Source organism: Sarcophilus harrisii, chromosome 1 (assembly GCF_902635505.1).
Source record: "Sarcophilus harrisii chromosome 1, mSarHar1.11, whole genome shotgun sequence".
NCBI lineage: Eukaryota > Metazoa > Chordata > Mammalia > Dasyuromorphia > Dasyuridae > Sarcophilus > Sarcophilus harrisii.
The window spans coordinates 367,073,538-367,088,750 of NC_045426.1; the positions used below are offsets into that span (position 1 = coordinate 367,073,538).

The 15,213-nt window shown below is 35.4% G+C and overlaps 1 protein-coding gene across 2 annotated transcripts in view; it reads left to right on the top strand.

Moving 5' to 3' along the window:
- PSTPIP2 (proline-serine-threonine phosphatase interacting protein 2) overlaps positions 1 to 15,213 on the top strand; it is a 65,946-nt gene that overhangs the window by 21,322 nt on the left and 29,411 nt on the right. For both annotated transcript variants that reach the window (XM_012541144.3, XM_012541145.3), the window contains exons 4-5: positions 4,748 to 4,782; positions 9,930 to 10,036. In XM_012541144.3, the coding sequence (XP_012396598.1) occupies positions 4,748 to 4,782; positions 9,930 to 10,036 (142 nt within the window). The remainder of the gene's footprint in view (positions 1 to 4,747; positions 4,783 to 9,929; positions 10,037 to 15,213) is intronic.

Consider the following 15,213-nt stretch of genomic DNA (forward strand, 5'->3'; position numbering starts at 1 on the left):
AATAGTAAAATGAAGGATGCTGAATGGAATGTAAATCCAAAGTCTCATAGCCATATTCTCCTTCAATATGGGATGCATCTAAGTTGAAGCCTTTTAATGCACAACTTCATGATTGTTTATTCTTGAAAGTGGTGGTCCATTATTTGGTTCAATGAAAGAGGTCAAAGTTGAGGGCTTAGGTAAATAATAAATTTTACTAAACAGAGGTACATGCAAGTAAACACTGATTCCCTCGATATTTGGACATAATTCTGGGACTCCTCTCTCTCTCCACCTTCAAGTAAAAGCAGCTGCCATACTAGTTCAATGGGATGTGAGAAGCACCAAACACAAGACACTAGACGTCAGTGCCCTCTCCAGGGTTTCAATTTCCTTAAGGTAGAGAGGCACAGGCTCTGTTTTATGACATCTTGGCCCACAGCAGAGTCTCAGAGGTGACTCTTGAGGAAGGACCAAAAGCCTTTAGTGTCTTTTTTCCTTAATGATAGTGCTTGCCCTCCACTAAAAGGAAACAAAAAAGCAGCATCAATCAAAGAACAGTTAGTTCCTTAGTTATTATGTCAATGTTCAAGATGAAAATTTCTTTATCAAAAAATAAGAGATGCTTATTTTTAAGTACTCATTGAAGTTACTGATGAGATATTCCAGATTCCACATTTATAGCAATGTGGGGCCAAATATAACTCCAGAGATGCCTGAATAATTAAGGGATAGGGTACTATGTGAATTCATTTCATGAGGTCCTGAAATCATCTCTACTTCCTTTTAAAGCATTTTTTAAAAGAGAACAGTGACTATGGATAGACAATCCCATTTCATTTTTACTGATTGAAATGATACAAAAATCATCCCACATTTTTACATCTTTTATTTCAAATTTTTAGATTTGATCTATAATTTGTGATCAATCAATAAATATTTATTAGATATTTACTATGTGCCAGGTACTAAATGCTGCCTTTATTGGTATAGGGAACTCCTTGTGAGAAAACAACCTTTGCCAATCAATGTATATTGACACCTGCTCTGCAACATATAATCACATTAAATGACTTGTCCTCAAACTACTATGTTTCAGAGAGGGGACTTGACAAGTCACTTAATTCTCAAGGCCCCAGGTTTCTTTCTGACTATAAGTAGCAGATCAATATGTTTTGATAGAGTATTTCCCCATCAGGTTTTCTTGAGTTCAAGATTTATTATATACCATATTGTGTCTTAAGTACTATTTGGAAATATTAAAAGTGTTGTGGACCTGGCAAATCTTCACAGAGAATGAGTCATTTATTCATTGTTCAACAAGATTTTATTGAACACCTACTATGTGGAAGACACTTATTAGTTCTAGGTATACAAAAATAATTGGTTTTACTATTCCAGGCATATGCAGAGATATAGCTATTTTTTGTTACAGTAAATGCCAGTAGAATGAAGATCTTTGTATTAATTATATTTTCTAGTCATTGGCGATATCATAGTTAATAACACTGAATTGGGGAATCAGGATACATGGTTGAGTCATAACACCTCTCAGTGTGGCATTTTATTTGTATAAATAAGGACAAAGAGTTTGGGCTTGATTAATTCTAAGCTCTCTTCTAGTTCTAAAGTTCTGTTATTATGTTTCAAGAAATATTTTTGATGTAGAAAAATCTTGGTACAATGAAAGAATCAGGACAGTGCCAGGGAATCTCCAAAAGTTTAGTGAGGACCTTGGTCTGACAAACACATTATTGTAGCATTTAATGATTTGCATGAGAACAGACCAAAAAGATAACTGAACTCATCATCCTTCCCTCCTAATCTACTATCCTTCCAAATTCCCTATGTTTGCAGCATTCTTCTATTTATCTAATCTGGAAACAGGAATCTTATCTGAATTTTCCCTTACCCTCAACCCTCACATTCAGCTGGATTTCCATAGCATCTCTCTTACTGTTCTTTCTGCTCGCACTGATACCATTTTAGGTAATAATCTCACTACCTTTTTCTCTGGTCTATTGTAATAATCATCCAAATAGTCTCCAGGCTTTTATTTTTCCTTCCCTCCAGTTAACCCTTTATATAGTGGGCATAATAGATAGACAAAAGATAGATGATAGATATCTAGGTAGATGGAGTGAGCATTTATTAAATATTTCCTATATGCTAGGCACTATAAGTGCTGAGAATACAAAACCAAGAAAAAAACAAGATCTACTCTCAAGGAGTACATATTTTTTAAAAATAGCATCTTATTTTTCCAAATACAAGTAAAGATAGTTTTCAACATTCATTTTTTTTTTTGGCTGAGGCAATTGGGGTTAAGTGACTTGCCCAGAGTCACACAACCAGGAAGTGTTAAGTGTCTGAGGTCAAATTTGAACTCCGGTCTTCCTGACTTTAGGGCTGGTGCTCCATTACACAAACTAGCTGCCCAGCATTCATTTTTGCAAAATTTTGTGTTGCAAGTTTTTCTCTCTCCCTCACCTCCCTCCTCCCCAAGTCAGCTAACAATCTGATATAGATCAAATATGTACTATTATTTTAACTATATTTTCATATCTGTTATGTTGTATAAGAAAAACATATAAAAGGGGAAAAAAATCACGAAAAAGAAGAAAAAAACCAAATAAAGAGACAATGGCCACAACAAAAAAGATGAAAATATTATGCTTTGATACATATACAATCTCCATAGTTCTTTTTCTGGAGGCAGATGTCATTTTCTAAGGGAGTGCATATTGCATTAGAAAAAGATAGTACATAAAGGGGGAGATAGAAAGTGAGGAGTTTAGTGAAAAATAGGGCAGCCACATGTAGACTATCCCAGAATAGAGCTGTCTTTAAAAGGGCAAGGCAGTAGGTGCAAAGTTTAGTTCCACTAAATAGTAGTGGAAGTGAAATAAATAGGTGATTAGGATGGTACAGAAGAATGGGTTTAAGTCCCAGTTCTGATGACATTGTGATCAAAGGAGTGGCACTCCTGGAGTGTACTGGAAAGACCATTGGATTTGTTCTTTCTTGCTTTTGATCAAATTCCTTTCTTTTGGCCTTGAGACTTTCACTTTCATAATGAGAAGATTAAAATGCATAATCTCTCAAACCTCTTCCTATTGGAAATCTTTGTGACCTTTTTGTACTTCCCTATGGTTCTTCCTCTTTCTACCTGCCTTTGATAGGGACCCTGGGCATGAACTCAGCTCTGTGATTGTTGAGGGATTTGCAACTTATATTTTCTAGGCCTGCCTTGTTCTCTTGCATGGAATATTAGCAAGAAAAGCAAAAATAGTTTTCAGTGGTGAAGGGAATAAAGATAGAACCATGATTTCTCCCTTTTGCTAGCTAGATGTTAGAAACAAAACAGTATAAAGTGGTTCTTTTCCTTTAGGTATCAGAGAGGCTGTATATCTTTAGGTATGCCCTAGCTCCTTCAACTGGGAGACTTTCCCAAGTATCTGCTAACATGTTAATTTACCTAATTCACTGTTAGAAGTTAGCTACTCAGACAAACTCATTCATTTTTTCAGACCATTAATGAATCCCTTTAGTTAGAGGTTGACCTTATTTTAGCAGTATAGTAGGTTCCTGAAAAGGAAAGCAAATGTGTAATTTTAATGTCCAAACCTAGTATATCACTCCTTTCTTGGCAGATATAATCAAAAATGTATGTGGAGTATTGCATAGTCTATCTGATTTGCATGATATATTATTGATTGGTTTACTGAGGTGCTTTTTTCCCCATTTCTTTTTTATTCTTTTTAAGGGAGTGCCTTGATTAAGTGGAGAGGAAAAAAAAAACTTTGTAAAAAAAAAAAGAGAGAAAGAGAGATATCAGTAAAAGTTGTGTTAAAAAAAAAAAACAGGTCTAAGAAGTGGGATATTTAATATTGCAAGAAAAGAGTTTCAGAGTAGAGCTGGAGGACAGGGACTGTGATGTCTTTCATTTAGTCAATAAGCATTTATTTCTTTCATTTAGTCAATGAGCACTTAACTACATTCCAGGTACTGTGCTAAGCCTTAGAGAGACAAAAACAAAAACATGGTCTCTGCTCCTGAGAACCTTGCATTCTAATGAAGAAAACAGTACACAAACAACTGTGAACATGAAAGATATATAGCACGTAGACTGGAGGGAGTTATGAGAGGGAAAGTATCTGAGAGAACTAGGAAAGGATTTGTGCAGAATGTGGGATTTGAGCTGTGTCTTGAAGGAAGCCAGGGAAGCTGGGTGATGGGATGGTGGGGTGGGGAAGGAGAGTATTCTAGGTATGGAGGACATCCAGGAGGACATCCAAATGTCAGAGTTGGGGTGAGAAGATGGAGTATAATGCCTTTGCCAAAAAAAACCAAAAACTGACAAACAAAAACAATAAATCAAAAGTAATATTAAAAAAAAATCAAGGAGTAATAGTTTGTATTAGTACCCTTAGTACTAATTTTCAGTCTTTTTTATTTAAAAAAAATTGGGGGGGGAGTGAAGTAATTGGGGTTATCACCTATCTGCTCCTCCATCTTCTTTAAATAATATAAGCTCATAATAAGAAAGAAATGTAAGATTTAAAACTTAAAAACAAGGACAGATCACATAATAATGAGAGATAATTTCTGAATAGACCATGGTATTCTACTGGGTCCAGGGGGTATAAAGAATTCCAGGGAGGGCTTCAGCATGTTGTGTTGAGATTGTTCCCCAAGGAGATTTATGGGAGAACATAGTTTGGTCCTTTCCAAAATTATAATCATATTCCTATATTTGTTTTTTCAGCACCTTGAAGAGGTCCCTGGAAGTCTTCAAGCAGCGTAAGTGATACATTGAAGCATATTCTTTATCTCTTACAATTTTTGTATCAGATTAGGGAATGTCTAATGATGGGAATACTTGTAAGGCAAAAAAATCAGCAAAATTCCTCTGGCTTTGTGACTTCAAGAGAGCTGGGCACTCCTGCATAATTTCTCTTTTTCTTCTTCTTTTAGTTTTTTTTTTTCATCTGTTCATCTAGCAAAAATTACCTGACAATCAACAAGCATATTTTAAATATCTTCAGTATGTCAGGCAAATGTGCTGTGTGCTAGAGATACAAAACCAAAAATGAATCAAATCCTGTCCTCTAGGAGCTTATGTTTTATTTGTTGAGAGGTGATATGAAGTAGCAGAGAGTATCCTAAGCTTGGAATCTCAGAGCCCTAGATTACAATCCAGCCTCTTATACTTACTATGGAGCAGGGGTGGGGAGCGGCTGGCCTGGAGGTCATCTAAGGACCATAGACCGTGTGAGGTGCATGAAATCATTTGGTTGGTTCTGTCAAGGCAACCACAGGTCCAGCCATCACATTAGGAGTGAGTTAGTGAAATATTTAATGAAACATAGCAGGCTAATTTTTGAGTTGGCAATTTTATATGGCCCACGAATGATGTTATAAGTATCCAAATGGCCGTTAGCAGAAAAAAAGTTCCCCATCCCTGCTATAGAAGCAGTCAGGAGGCTCACGGTAGAGAGTGCTGGGCCTGAAGTCAGGAGCACCTGAGTTCCAATCCAGCATTTGATGACTTTGGCAAACCATTTAACCTCTTTTTGCTTAGAAGACAGCTAGGTGGCACAGAAGATAGAGTGCCAGGTCTGGAGCTAGGGAGACCTGATTTCCTATTCAACCTCAGACAAGGAAATAGCAAACCGCTCCAGCATCTTTGCCAAGAAAACCCCCTGGACAGGGTGGGAGTCATGAAGAATCAGACATGATTGAGTGAATGAACAAAACAACAGCAACAATATATTTACTATGTGTTCAGGGCCAAATCACTACCCTTCTCTGAATCTTAGTTTCTTGCCCATAAAATGAAGGTTAAAATGCCCAATTATTTACAACATTAACTTCATAGAACTATCATGGGGATCAAATGAAGTAAAACATATGAAACACTCTACATACCTTAAGATGTTTTTATAAGTGACAACTATTATTATTTGTTGTGGCCTGTTTTTACCAGTGTCAGGGCAGAATCAGTAATAATCATCATTGAACTTCTAGGATATCCCAATATCACTGTCCTCAGTCAGACTATTATGCACAAACTTATTCCCTTGACTGTATTTACATGTTCTTGTCAGGTGTGCTGGCAACTCAGATAACTCCCATCATCTGAATATATTATACTATCAGGACACAGCTAGGAAGTGTTAAGTGTTTGAGATCAGATTTGAACTCAGGTCCTCCTGATTTCAGGGCTAGTGCTCTATCCACTGCACCACCTAGCTGCCCCAATCAGTTTATTTCTTTTTTCTTTTTAAAAAATTTTTAAAAATTATTATAGTGTTTTATTGGCAATTCATAGGCATGGGTAATTTTTCAACATTGACCCTTGCAAAAACTTCTGTTCCAACTTTTCCCCTCCTTCCTCCACCCCCTCCTCTAGATGGCAGGTAGTCCCATACATGTTAAATATGTTAAAGTATATATTAAATACAATATATGTATACATATTTATAGTTGTCTTGCTACACGAGAAAAATTGGATTCAGAAAGAAGGTAAAATAACCTGGGAAGAAAAACAAAAATGCAAGCAAACAATAACAGAAAGAGTGTAAATGCTATGTTGTGTTCCATACTCATCTGCCAGTGTTCTTTCACTGGGTGTAGCTGGTTCTGTTTATTACTGATCAATTGGAACTGATTTGGATCCTCTCATTGTTGGAAGAGAGTCACTTCCATCAGAATTGATCCTCATACAGTATTGTTGTTGAAGTGTGTAATGATCTCCTGATTCTGCTCATTTCACTCAGCATCAGTTCATGTAAATCTCTCCAAGCCTCTCTGCATTCGTCCTGCTGGTCATTTCTTACAGAACAATAATATTCCATAACATTCATATACCACAATTTACCCAGCCATTCTTCAATTATGGACATCCATTCACCAATTAGTTTATTTCTTAGAACCCTGGGAGGCTGAATTCAGGAAGAGGAAGTCCTTTAAAAGAAACCAATTCTCTTTAAACTAGTAGTTTAAAGTAACCAATTCTCATTTTCCAGTCCTGTGGGAATGTTCCTCTTTTTTTTTAGTTCTTCATGGGCTGAAGAACGGCTTTCTTCCTGAATGTCTGTCTTTGTCTTAATCACTATACCTGGAAGTCAATAAGAAGACCAAATAAAACTGTCTCATGATAGTTTTTGTTTCTGGACTATATTACCTTTGTTGGGGTGTAAATGAAATTTAGGACTTTGCTACTGAGATTTGCACACGATGCCAGTGAATCAAGTATGATAGGAAGTCAAATCTCAGCTCTACTCTCAGCTGACAGTAACTAGCTATGGTACCTTGACTATACTTTTATACTTTTGTGGGTGCTCTTTATTTAAGAGAGGATTAAACTTGGTGACTAGGCAAGTTGCTTAATCACTCTCATCTTCAGTTTCCTGATATGTAAAAATGAACTAGATGATATCTAAGTTTGTCTGTGTGCTTCCCTTTTGGAACACTGAATACCATTCCCAGGAGATTGGTGTTCAAGGGTGTTCAGGGAGAACTAGCACCTTTGGTGTGAGAGCTTGTATACCCTTCTTTAGGGCTACTTATCCACCCAATTTGGTGTCCACCTTCCCCCAACTCTCACCTGTGGCTATAAGAACCTGTAGCATACACAGTGACCAAACCCCAATAAACTGACTTGGCAGACAGGCTAAAAGAAGTTGAGCATAACCAACAGGCCCTTGGAGATTTAGGGAATTGTCTATCCCAAGTATTTGAAGACTCCTCTGGCAGATGGTTGGATAAGAAACATTTTTTTTTATTTATACAAGAAAGAATTGCATGCTCTGTGTAAAGTACCATACTGGAGCTGAAGGTCCAATGTCAAAAAACAATCCATTTATACAAAAAGGCAGCTAAAGCAGGCACTGTAGGGCAGTTAGATCTTGGGCAGGCACTGAAGACTCCAAGGTCATCCAGTGCCTCCAGCGCCATTCCCAGTCATTCTGACTTTTGTCTTGTCACACACTTCAATCACTGTGGGAGAGAGACTGAGGCTGATGACATTGCACAATACTGCCTCACTTCAGCGAACTTGGAAGTCAAGACATCACACATTATGTCAGTCTTCTTTGAAACAAGAGGCTGAACCACAGACTCAGTGACCCACCATCCTATCTCTGATAGCATCTGAGGTGGTACCTCCTGAAGCTTTCCTGATTTTTCTTGTTTTTAGAGCTCTCCTTTTCCTTAAATAATCTTATTTTTACTTATCTATGTAATGTAGTTTTCCCTCAGTAGAGTGAGGACAGGAACTGTTTTTTGTTTTGACATTGGACCTTCAGCTTCAGTATGGTACTTTACGCATAGCAGATACTTAATAATTACTTGCTGGTTTTCACTGAATCTGTACTACCTGATGTTATGGAAGGAGCTCTCAACTAAGAGGATGCTTAGGTTTCTAGTCCTAAGTTGTCACATGACAAGTCCCATATCCTCTTTATCTGCCAGTGTCTTCATCTATAAAACCAGAGGATGACATTAGAATGTTTCTGAGTTCTTTTCCAGCTTTAATATTTCTCACTCCTGAAACTCAGCACCTAATGACTTTCTATTTTTTTAATATGTTGAATCTTTTTAGTATGGCTAGATATTGATATTGATAGCAATCAATGAACAAGCTTTTGCTAAGTGCCTGTTTTGGGACCGCACTCGGGAATACAAAGCTGGGTACAGCTAGATGGTACTATCATGCACAGAGTGCAGGGCCTAGAGTCAGGAAGCTCTGAATTCAAATTTGTCCTCAGATGCTTACTAGCTGTATGAATCTGGGCAAATCATTTACCTCTGTTTGCTCCATTTTTTTTTTTTTCATTTATAAAAATGAGGATAATAATGATACCTTCCTTCTAGAGTTGTGAAGATAAAATGAAATGTATGTATCAAGTTCTTAGCCCATCTATTATTTAGTAATAGTTAATGACATTATCATTAACTATTATTTAAATTTTAATATAGTTTAATTTTTATTAATATTATTAGCTATTATTAAATTAGAAAGTCTGCCCTCAGGAGACTTTTCCAATACAGGAGAAAGCACACACATTAATAGGTTTATGTGTTCAGTTGTTGAGTCATTTTTCAGTTGTGTACAGTTCTTCATGATCCCATTTGGGGTTTCCTTGTTAAAGATATTGGAGGAAATTGCCATTTCCTTCTTTAGTTCATTTTATAGATGAGGAAACTAAGACAAACGAGGTTAAGTGACTTGCTCAGAGTCACACAGTAGGAAATTTGAAGCTGCACTTGAACTCCAGAAGACAAGTCTTTCTGACTCCTGGCCTGGTAGTAAATATATACAACATACATACAAAGCAACTATAAGATAACTTTTGGAGAAAGACACCAGTAATTGGGAGAGATGGATGGGAGGGGAAAAAATCAGGAAAGACTTCATGTAGAAAATAGTGCTTGATCTGGGTCTGGAAGAAATCAGAAACTTCCAGATTTGAAAGGGAAAGGTGAGTGACTAGCACACAGAAAGGACAACCAGGGCAAAGGTGAAGTTGATTTGCTCATAGTTCTAGTGATAGTTAGTGAACAAGCTGGGCTTCAACCTTTTCAGATGTTAGTTCTTTTTCTACCTGGGATTCTTTATTTATTTTGTGTCATGGACTCCTTCGGCAATCTTCTGAGACCTAAAGACCCCTTCTCAGAATAATGCTCTGTTAAATGTATAAAACAAAATACAAAGGATTACAAAGGAAATAAATTACATTATACTGAAATAGCTTATGAAAGCGTTTTTTAAAAGTTTTTGGATATCTGATTGAGAATTCTTGTTCTATATTATGTCCTTTCCAGTGATGAATAAATTTTTGACACTGAATTTGTGTTAAGCACTTTCATATAAGTGGATGAATGAATTAAAATTAGAATTTATATTGACATTGGTTTCTGTCCTTTTCTTTTCCTTTTTGCAGAAATAGATAATGTGGGACAATTTCACCTCCAGTTGGCACAAACTCTACGGGAAGAAGCTAGGAAGATGGAAGAATTCAAGGAAAGGCAGAAAATACAAAGGAAAAAGGTAAAATTTTTTTATTAGCAAAGAAGCTATCTTATCCCTGGTAATAAATACTGTGACCCGTTAGATATTCTTTAGTAGTTTTACATATTCTGTGTAGTTCATTTCCAGCCACAACTCCACCCTTACCTAGTCCTTAAACATTTTTGAAGGAGTATTGTTAATTTTGTAAGCCATTGAATTTCTTCTTTTAAAAACTACAAACATCAAATTCTCTGTATCTGAAATATGCTCCAGAGTGCTCTGTACACAATATCCAACGTAAATGGATATTGTCGTAAATTATTTTTCATAAATTCCCTCTTGGAACCAGAGTAAATCTTTTGTGTCTTCTTTAGAAAGTCCAAAGTTTCTTTAAAAATTTCATAATTACTCATGTCACAATAGGTACTTGTTAAGATGCCACTTCCTTGTTTGGATACCTCTTATTCTTTTTTTTTTAAACAGCTTTTGGAAAAAAACGAGTCACTGTTAACTTCTCTTTTTAAAAAGTATTTTTCCTCTCACTTCCTGGAAAATAAGTCATATAGAGAGATCTTTGCTCCCTTAGCTCTAAAACCTAAGTGGGTGTGGTGTGAGATAGATAAATATAGATCTTTCCAGTTTTTTTTTTTTTTCCTAGAGCATGGGAAAAAAAGACTGTCCCATTGCCAAAATTTCTATCTTAAAAATATTCTGGCTAAATTAACTGCAACAAATCTTAGAGAGAAACTTAGAAGGATCATGGGCTTTCCAAAAGTGTAGCAGAAATAGACCACATCTGACCAGATTAAAAACCATTTCAGAGTCAATACAATCTTCACCTCTGGTAGACTGGATTTATAAAGGCAAACTGAAATGGAGAACTCATTTGATCAACTTTCATAGTCAATCTGGATTTTTTGATCTCCAAAACTCTATCCCCTAAGTACTAAAGGTATTCTTTGATTAAGAATTATTCATATAATGAGCTTAATTCTTTTTAGAAATTAATTTATTAATTTAATTAACAATCATTATGCAAAAATAAATTATTTCTCCATTCCACTAAATCCTTCCAACCCACTGGAAAAAAGAAAAGAAAAATAGGGTTCTCCTAACAAATATTCATAACCAACTAAAAAAAAAAATCAGTGCATTGGCCATATCTAAAAAAAAAAAAAAAAGAAAAGAAAAGAAAGGTCTTAATCTGTGAAGATAGTACCCAATCTGCATCTTGAGTCCAACATTTCATCATGGCTCCTCTACAATAGTGGTTGGTCATTATGTTAATCAGAGTTCCTAAAAACAAGCTTGGTTCTTTCATTGAGCTGTCCTGTGTGGACAAAATATCTTTGTAAGAAGTGTTTAATAGAATCAGAAAGAAAACCATTGACTTTGATTGAATCCTTGATTTTTGAAAATTAGATAATTTGTTCTGTTTTCTCTTAATGTCATCATATATATATATATATACATATATATATATATATATATATATATATATATATATTGTATAATGTAGTGAAAAGATTTGGAATCAGGAGGACCAAGATACGATTCTGATACTTGAAAGTTGTGTGACTCTGGCAAGTAACTTCTATGGGCATTAGTTTTCTCATTCTGCATTGTTTCATCACGATTCCTCTACAGTACTTGTTGCTCATTACATTGAGCAAAGTTCCTATAAATGAGCTTAAGCCTAATAGGAGCTATGGCACGAACCCAGATATATATGACACAAGATAGAATGTGACAAGACAAAGTATTCTAAGAAAAGAAGAGGAAAAATTCAATTTAAGTCAGGATGATCTGGGAAGATTTCATGGAAAAGGTAGTACCTGAGCTCAGCTTTAAAGGGAGAGAAGGATTTCAGAAGTTAGAAATAAAGTGTGAAGTAAGTGCAGTCAAGGGTAAATGTTGAAAACTATTTATGCATATGTTTTGAAATAAAAAGCTTAAAATTTTTTTTAAAAAGAGAAAAAAAAAGAAATAACTACAATTTATTTAAATGCAAATCATGGATGTTGGGGAGATGAGGAACTGAGAAGTCAAAGATTGAGGAGGGAGAGGAATGCTCAAAGCCAGGTCCTAAACTCCTACAGAAATGAGGAAGAATGGTCTGGAGACCAGTAGATAACTACCACTAAGATTTAGATAAACTGATATATCTCATTAGATTGAACCTCCAAAATGAAAGTGTTGTTATGTGCCAGAAACAAAAGGAACTTATAGCAGTCAATATATAGCTTCTCTTTTCCCAAGTTATATTGGTCTTGGAGGAGGAACTGATAAATGCCTTGCTCTCTACTGCCACTTGCAGACCTTCCTTTTGTTGTCCTCTAACAGACTGATCTGATAATCATATCCATTCTCTTTAATCTTTCTAAATCTAATGGCTCCTTTCCCACTGCCTACAAAAATGCTTAGATTTCCCCCATCAGCTAAAAAAACAAAAACAAACAAACAAACAAACAAAAAAAAAACAAACCTCACTTGAATCAACCATATCCTTGAGATGTCATCCTATATTTATTGTCTTTTCCTCCCTCCTTTCTTTTTTCCCTCTTTCCCTCTCTCCCTCCTTTCCTCCTTTCTGTGAAGATAGTATCCAAATTGATATATCTACCCTTCATCTCTTTCCTGCAGAGAAGAGGCATCCACTCCATACTATGAACTGCTTACTAAACATCTACACCTGAACATTCCAAGGATCCTCAATTTTAACATGTCCAAAATAGAATTCATCTTTCCCCTTAGGTTCCTAACTTCCTTATTTCTATCCAGGTTTTCACCATTCTACCATTCACTCGGGTTCTATAACCTTGAAGTTATCCTTTGCTCATCATTCTGGGCAAAAGCACAGAAAAAGGGGTGGGAGACCAAGTAAAGCTAAGCACCCAGAAGTATCATAGGAGATGGAACCCAACTCTGGTACAAAGCCTTAATTTAAGAATTATAGCGGGGCAGATAAGTAAATCACAGAAAACACCAATATCAAAGGCTATTACAAGATTAACTCTGTAACAACTGCAAGCAGAGATTCAAAAAGAGAAAAGTGAATTTTCTAAATTTTGTGAATATGTAAAAGAAATGAAGCAAGAGATAAAAAGTTAAATATAGGCTCTGAAATAAACAATTAGAAAAAATCTTAAAAGGTAACTTTGATTGAGTAACTGGAAGGAGCTGTATAATGATGTTATGGTAACATTCTAATAGAGAAGAAACAAGAGACCTTTCAGCATCTTACCGTCTTCAAAAGGTATTTATTGAGTAAGTTAAATAAGTAAAAACAAAGTTCTGAGGGGTGTTGATTCTATTATGAGCATTTAAGAAGGGAAAGAGAAGTGAATGTAAAAGGAAGAAAGATATAAAGAAGAAAAAGGAAGGTGGAAATTGCTACTTCCATAATTAAGGTGTGTCAGAAGAGGAATATACAAACATGGAGAAAAAGATAAAAAGTAAAATCAGTTAAACTTGCTCATTGGAAATAGACAAAGAAAAGTTGAATATACAAAGTTTGGTGTACAAACACATCCAACTCAACACGGAAACAAGTAGAGAAAGGGAGAGGGAAAATTAAGAGGTAGATAATACCAGGGAAAAATAGTTATAAGCAAATCAAACTTTCTATTCCTGAAGGAGTGATTAAAGGTGAGAAAAAATGACAAAAACAAAGAACTAGATCTAAGGAGGTGCTTTAAATTGCCTCAGGAATGATTAAACAAATTGTGGTATATAAATGTAATAGAATTTTATTATTATGCCATTAGAAGTGAGACATGATTTCAAAGAATCTTGGGTAGAATGAAGAAATACAAAGTTAAGTGAGCAGAAGTAGACAATTTACTCAAGGATAACAATGTTGTAAAGAAAAATAACTTTGAAAGACTTCAGAGCTCTGACTATCACAATGACCAAACCTGTCTCTAGAGTACCTATAATAAAAAGTGTTATTTACCTCCTAGAAGAAAGGTGATAGATATAAAGTAGAAAAATATGTGGTTTTGAACATGGCCACTGTGAAGCTACTTTTCCTTGACTAGGTTTATTTGTTACAAGTTATTATTTGCTTTTCCCTTTCTTTTGGTTAATGTTGAGAGGAGAGTGGAGGAGAGGATGGATGTCAAAAAAGAGGGCTATGTGTCAGTTTTTAAAAATGCATAGAAGAGAACAGAAAAGGATTACAAGTTTTCAGTCTGGAAAGTTATATAGACTAACCTCATTTTAAGACTGAGGAAACGGAGGTCTAGAAAGGTTAATTCACTTGCCTAAAGTCATACTGGCAGACAAAAATTCAAACTCAAGTCCTTCTCCCCTTCAAGGTTTTTCCTAAATAAATAAGTTCAGTGTTAAAAAAAGGAAAAGTCTAAAGTCTAGAATCAATAGTCGTTGCAACTTAGTATGGAGACTGAGAGTCAAAGAACAAGTGAGAAGAATGGGGAACCTGATGGCAGTATGAATTGTTAGGAAAGGAAAAACTCAAAGAGACAATTGTGACAATAGAACCAACAGGACATGGCAGCTCTTTGTATGTGAGGGAGGAGGAAGGAGAAAGATGACTGAGATTTTAAACCTGGATGGTACCATCAGGAGACAAAGGAGCATTGGGGAAAATGTATGAGTACTTGTCAGAAATTGGATGGAACTACCTTGGATATTTGCTGAAAGTAAGTCTTAAGCTTTAAGAAAAAATATTTAATTGGGAAGATTTAATTGTGACATCGTCTATGAGTACAGGGGAGGACTGGGTGATCCCTTAAAATTCTTTCTAGTCCTAATATGTTAGGAATATAAAGATTGGGATTAACAAGATTTTTGTTTTGTTTTGTTTTTAATATTGTCACTTTATTCTCAATAGTATTTCATTTTTCCAATTACATGTAAAGGTAATTTTTAACATTCATTTTTGTAGGATTTTATGTTCCAAATTTTTTCTCCCTTCCTCCCTAAATTCCCTCTCCCCAAGACAGCAAGCAATCTGATTTACATGTACATGAATAATCATTTGAAACATATTTCCATATTAGTAATATCGTGAAAGACAAATCACAACAAAAGGGAAAAAAAGAAAAAAGCTAAAAGCAAAAAAAATGAAGGTGAAAATAGCATGCTTCAAACTGCATTCAGTCTCCATAGTTCTCCCTCTGGATGTGGATGGCATTTTATACCTAAAGTCTATTGTATTTATTTTAACAAGATGATTTGTAAAGTGTCTTTTT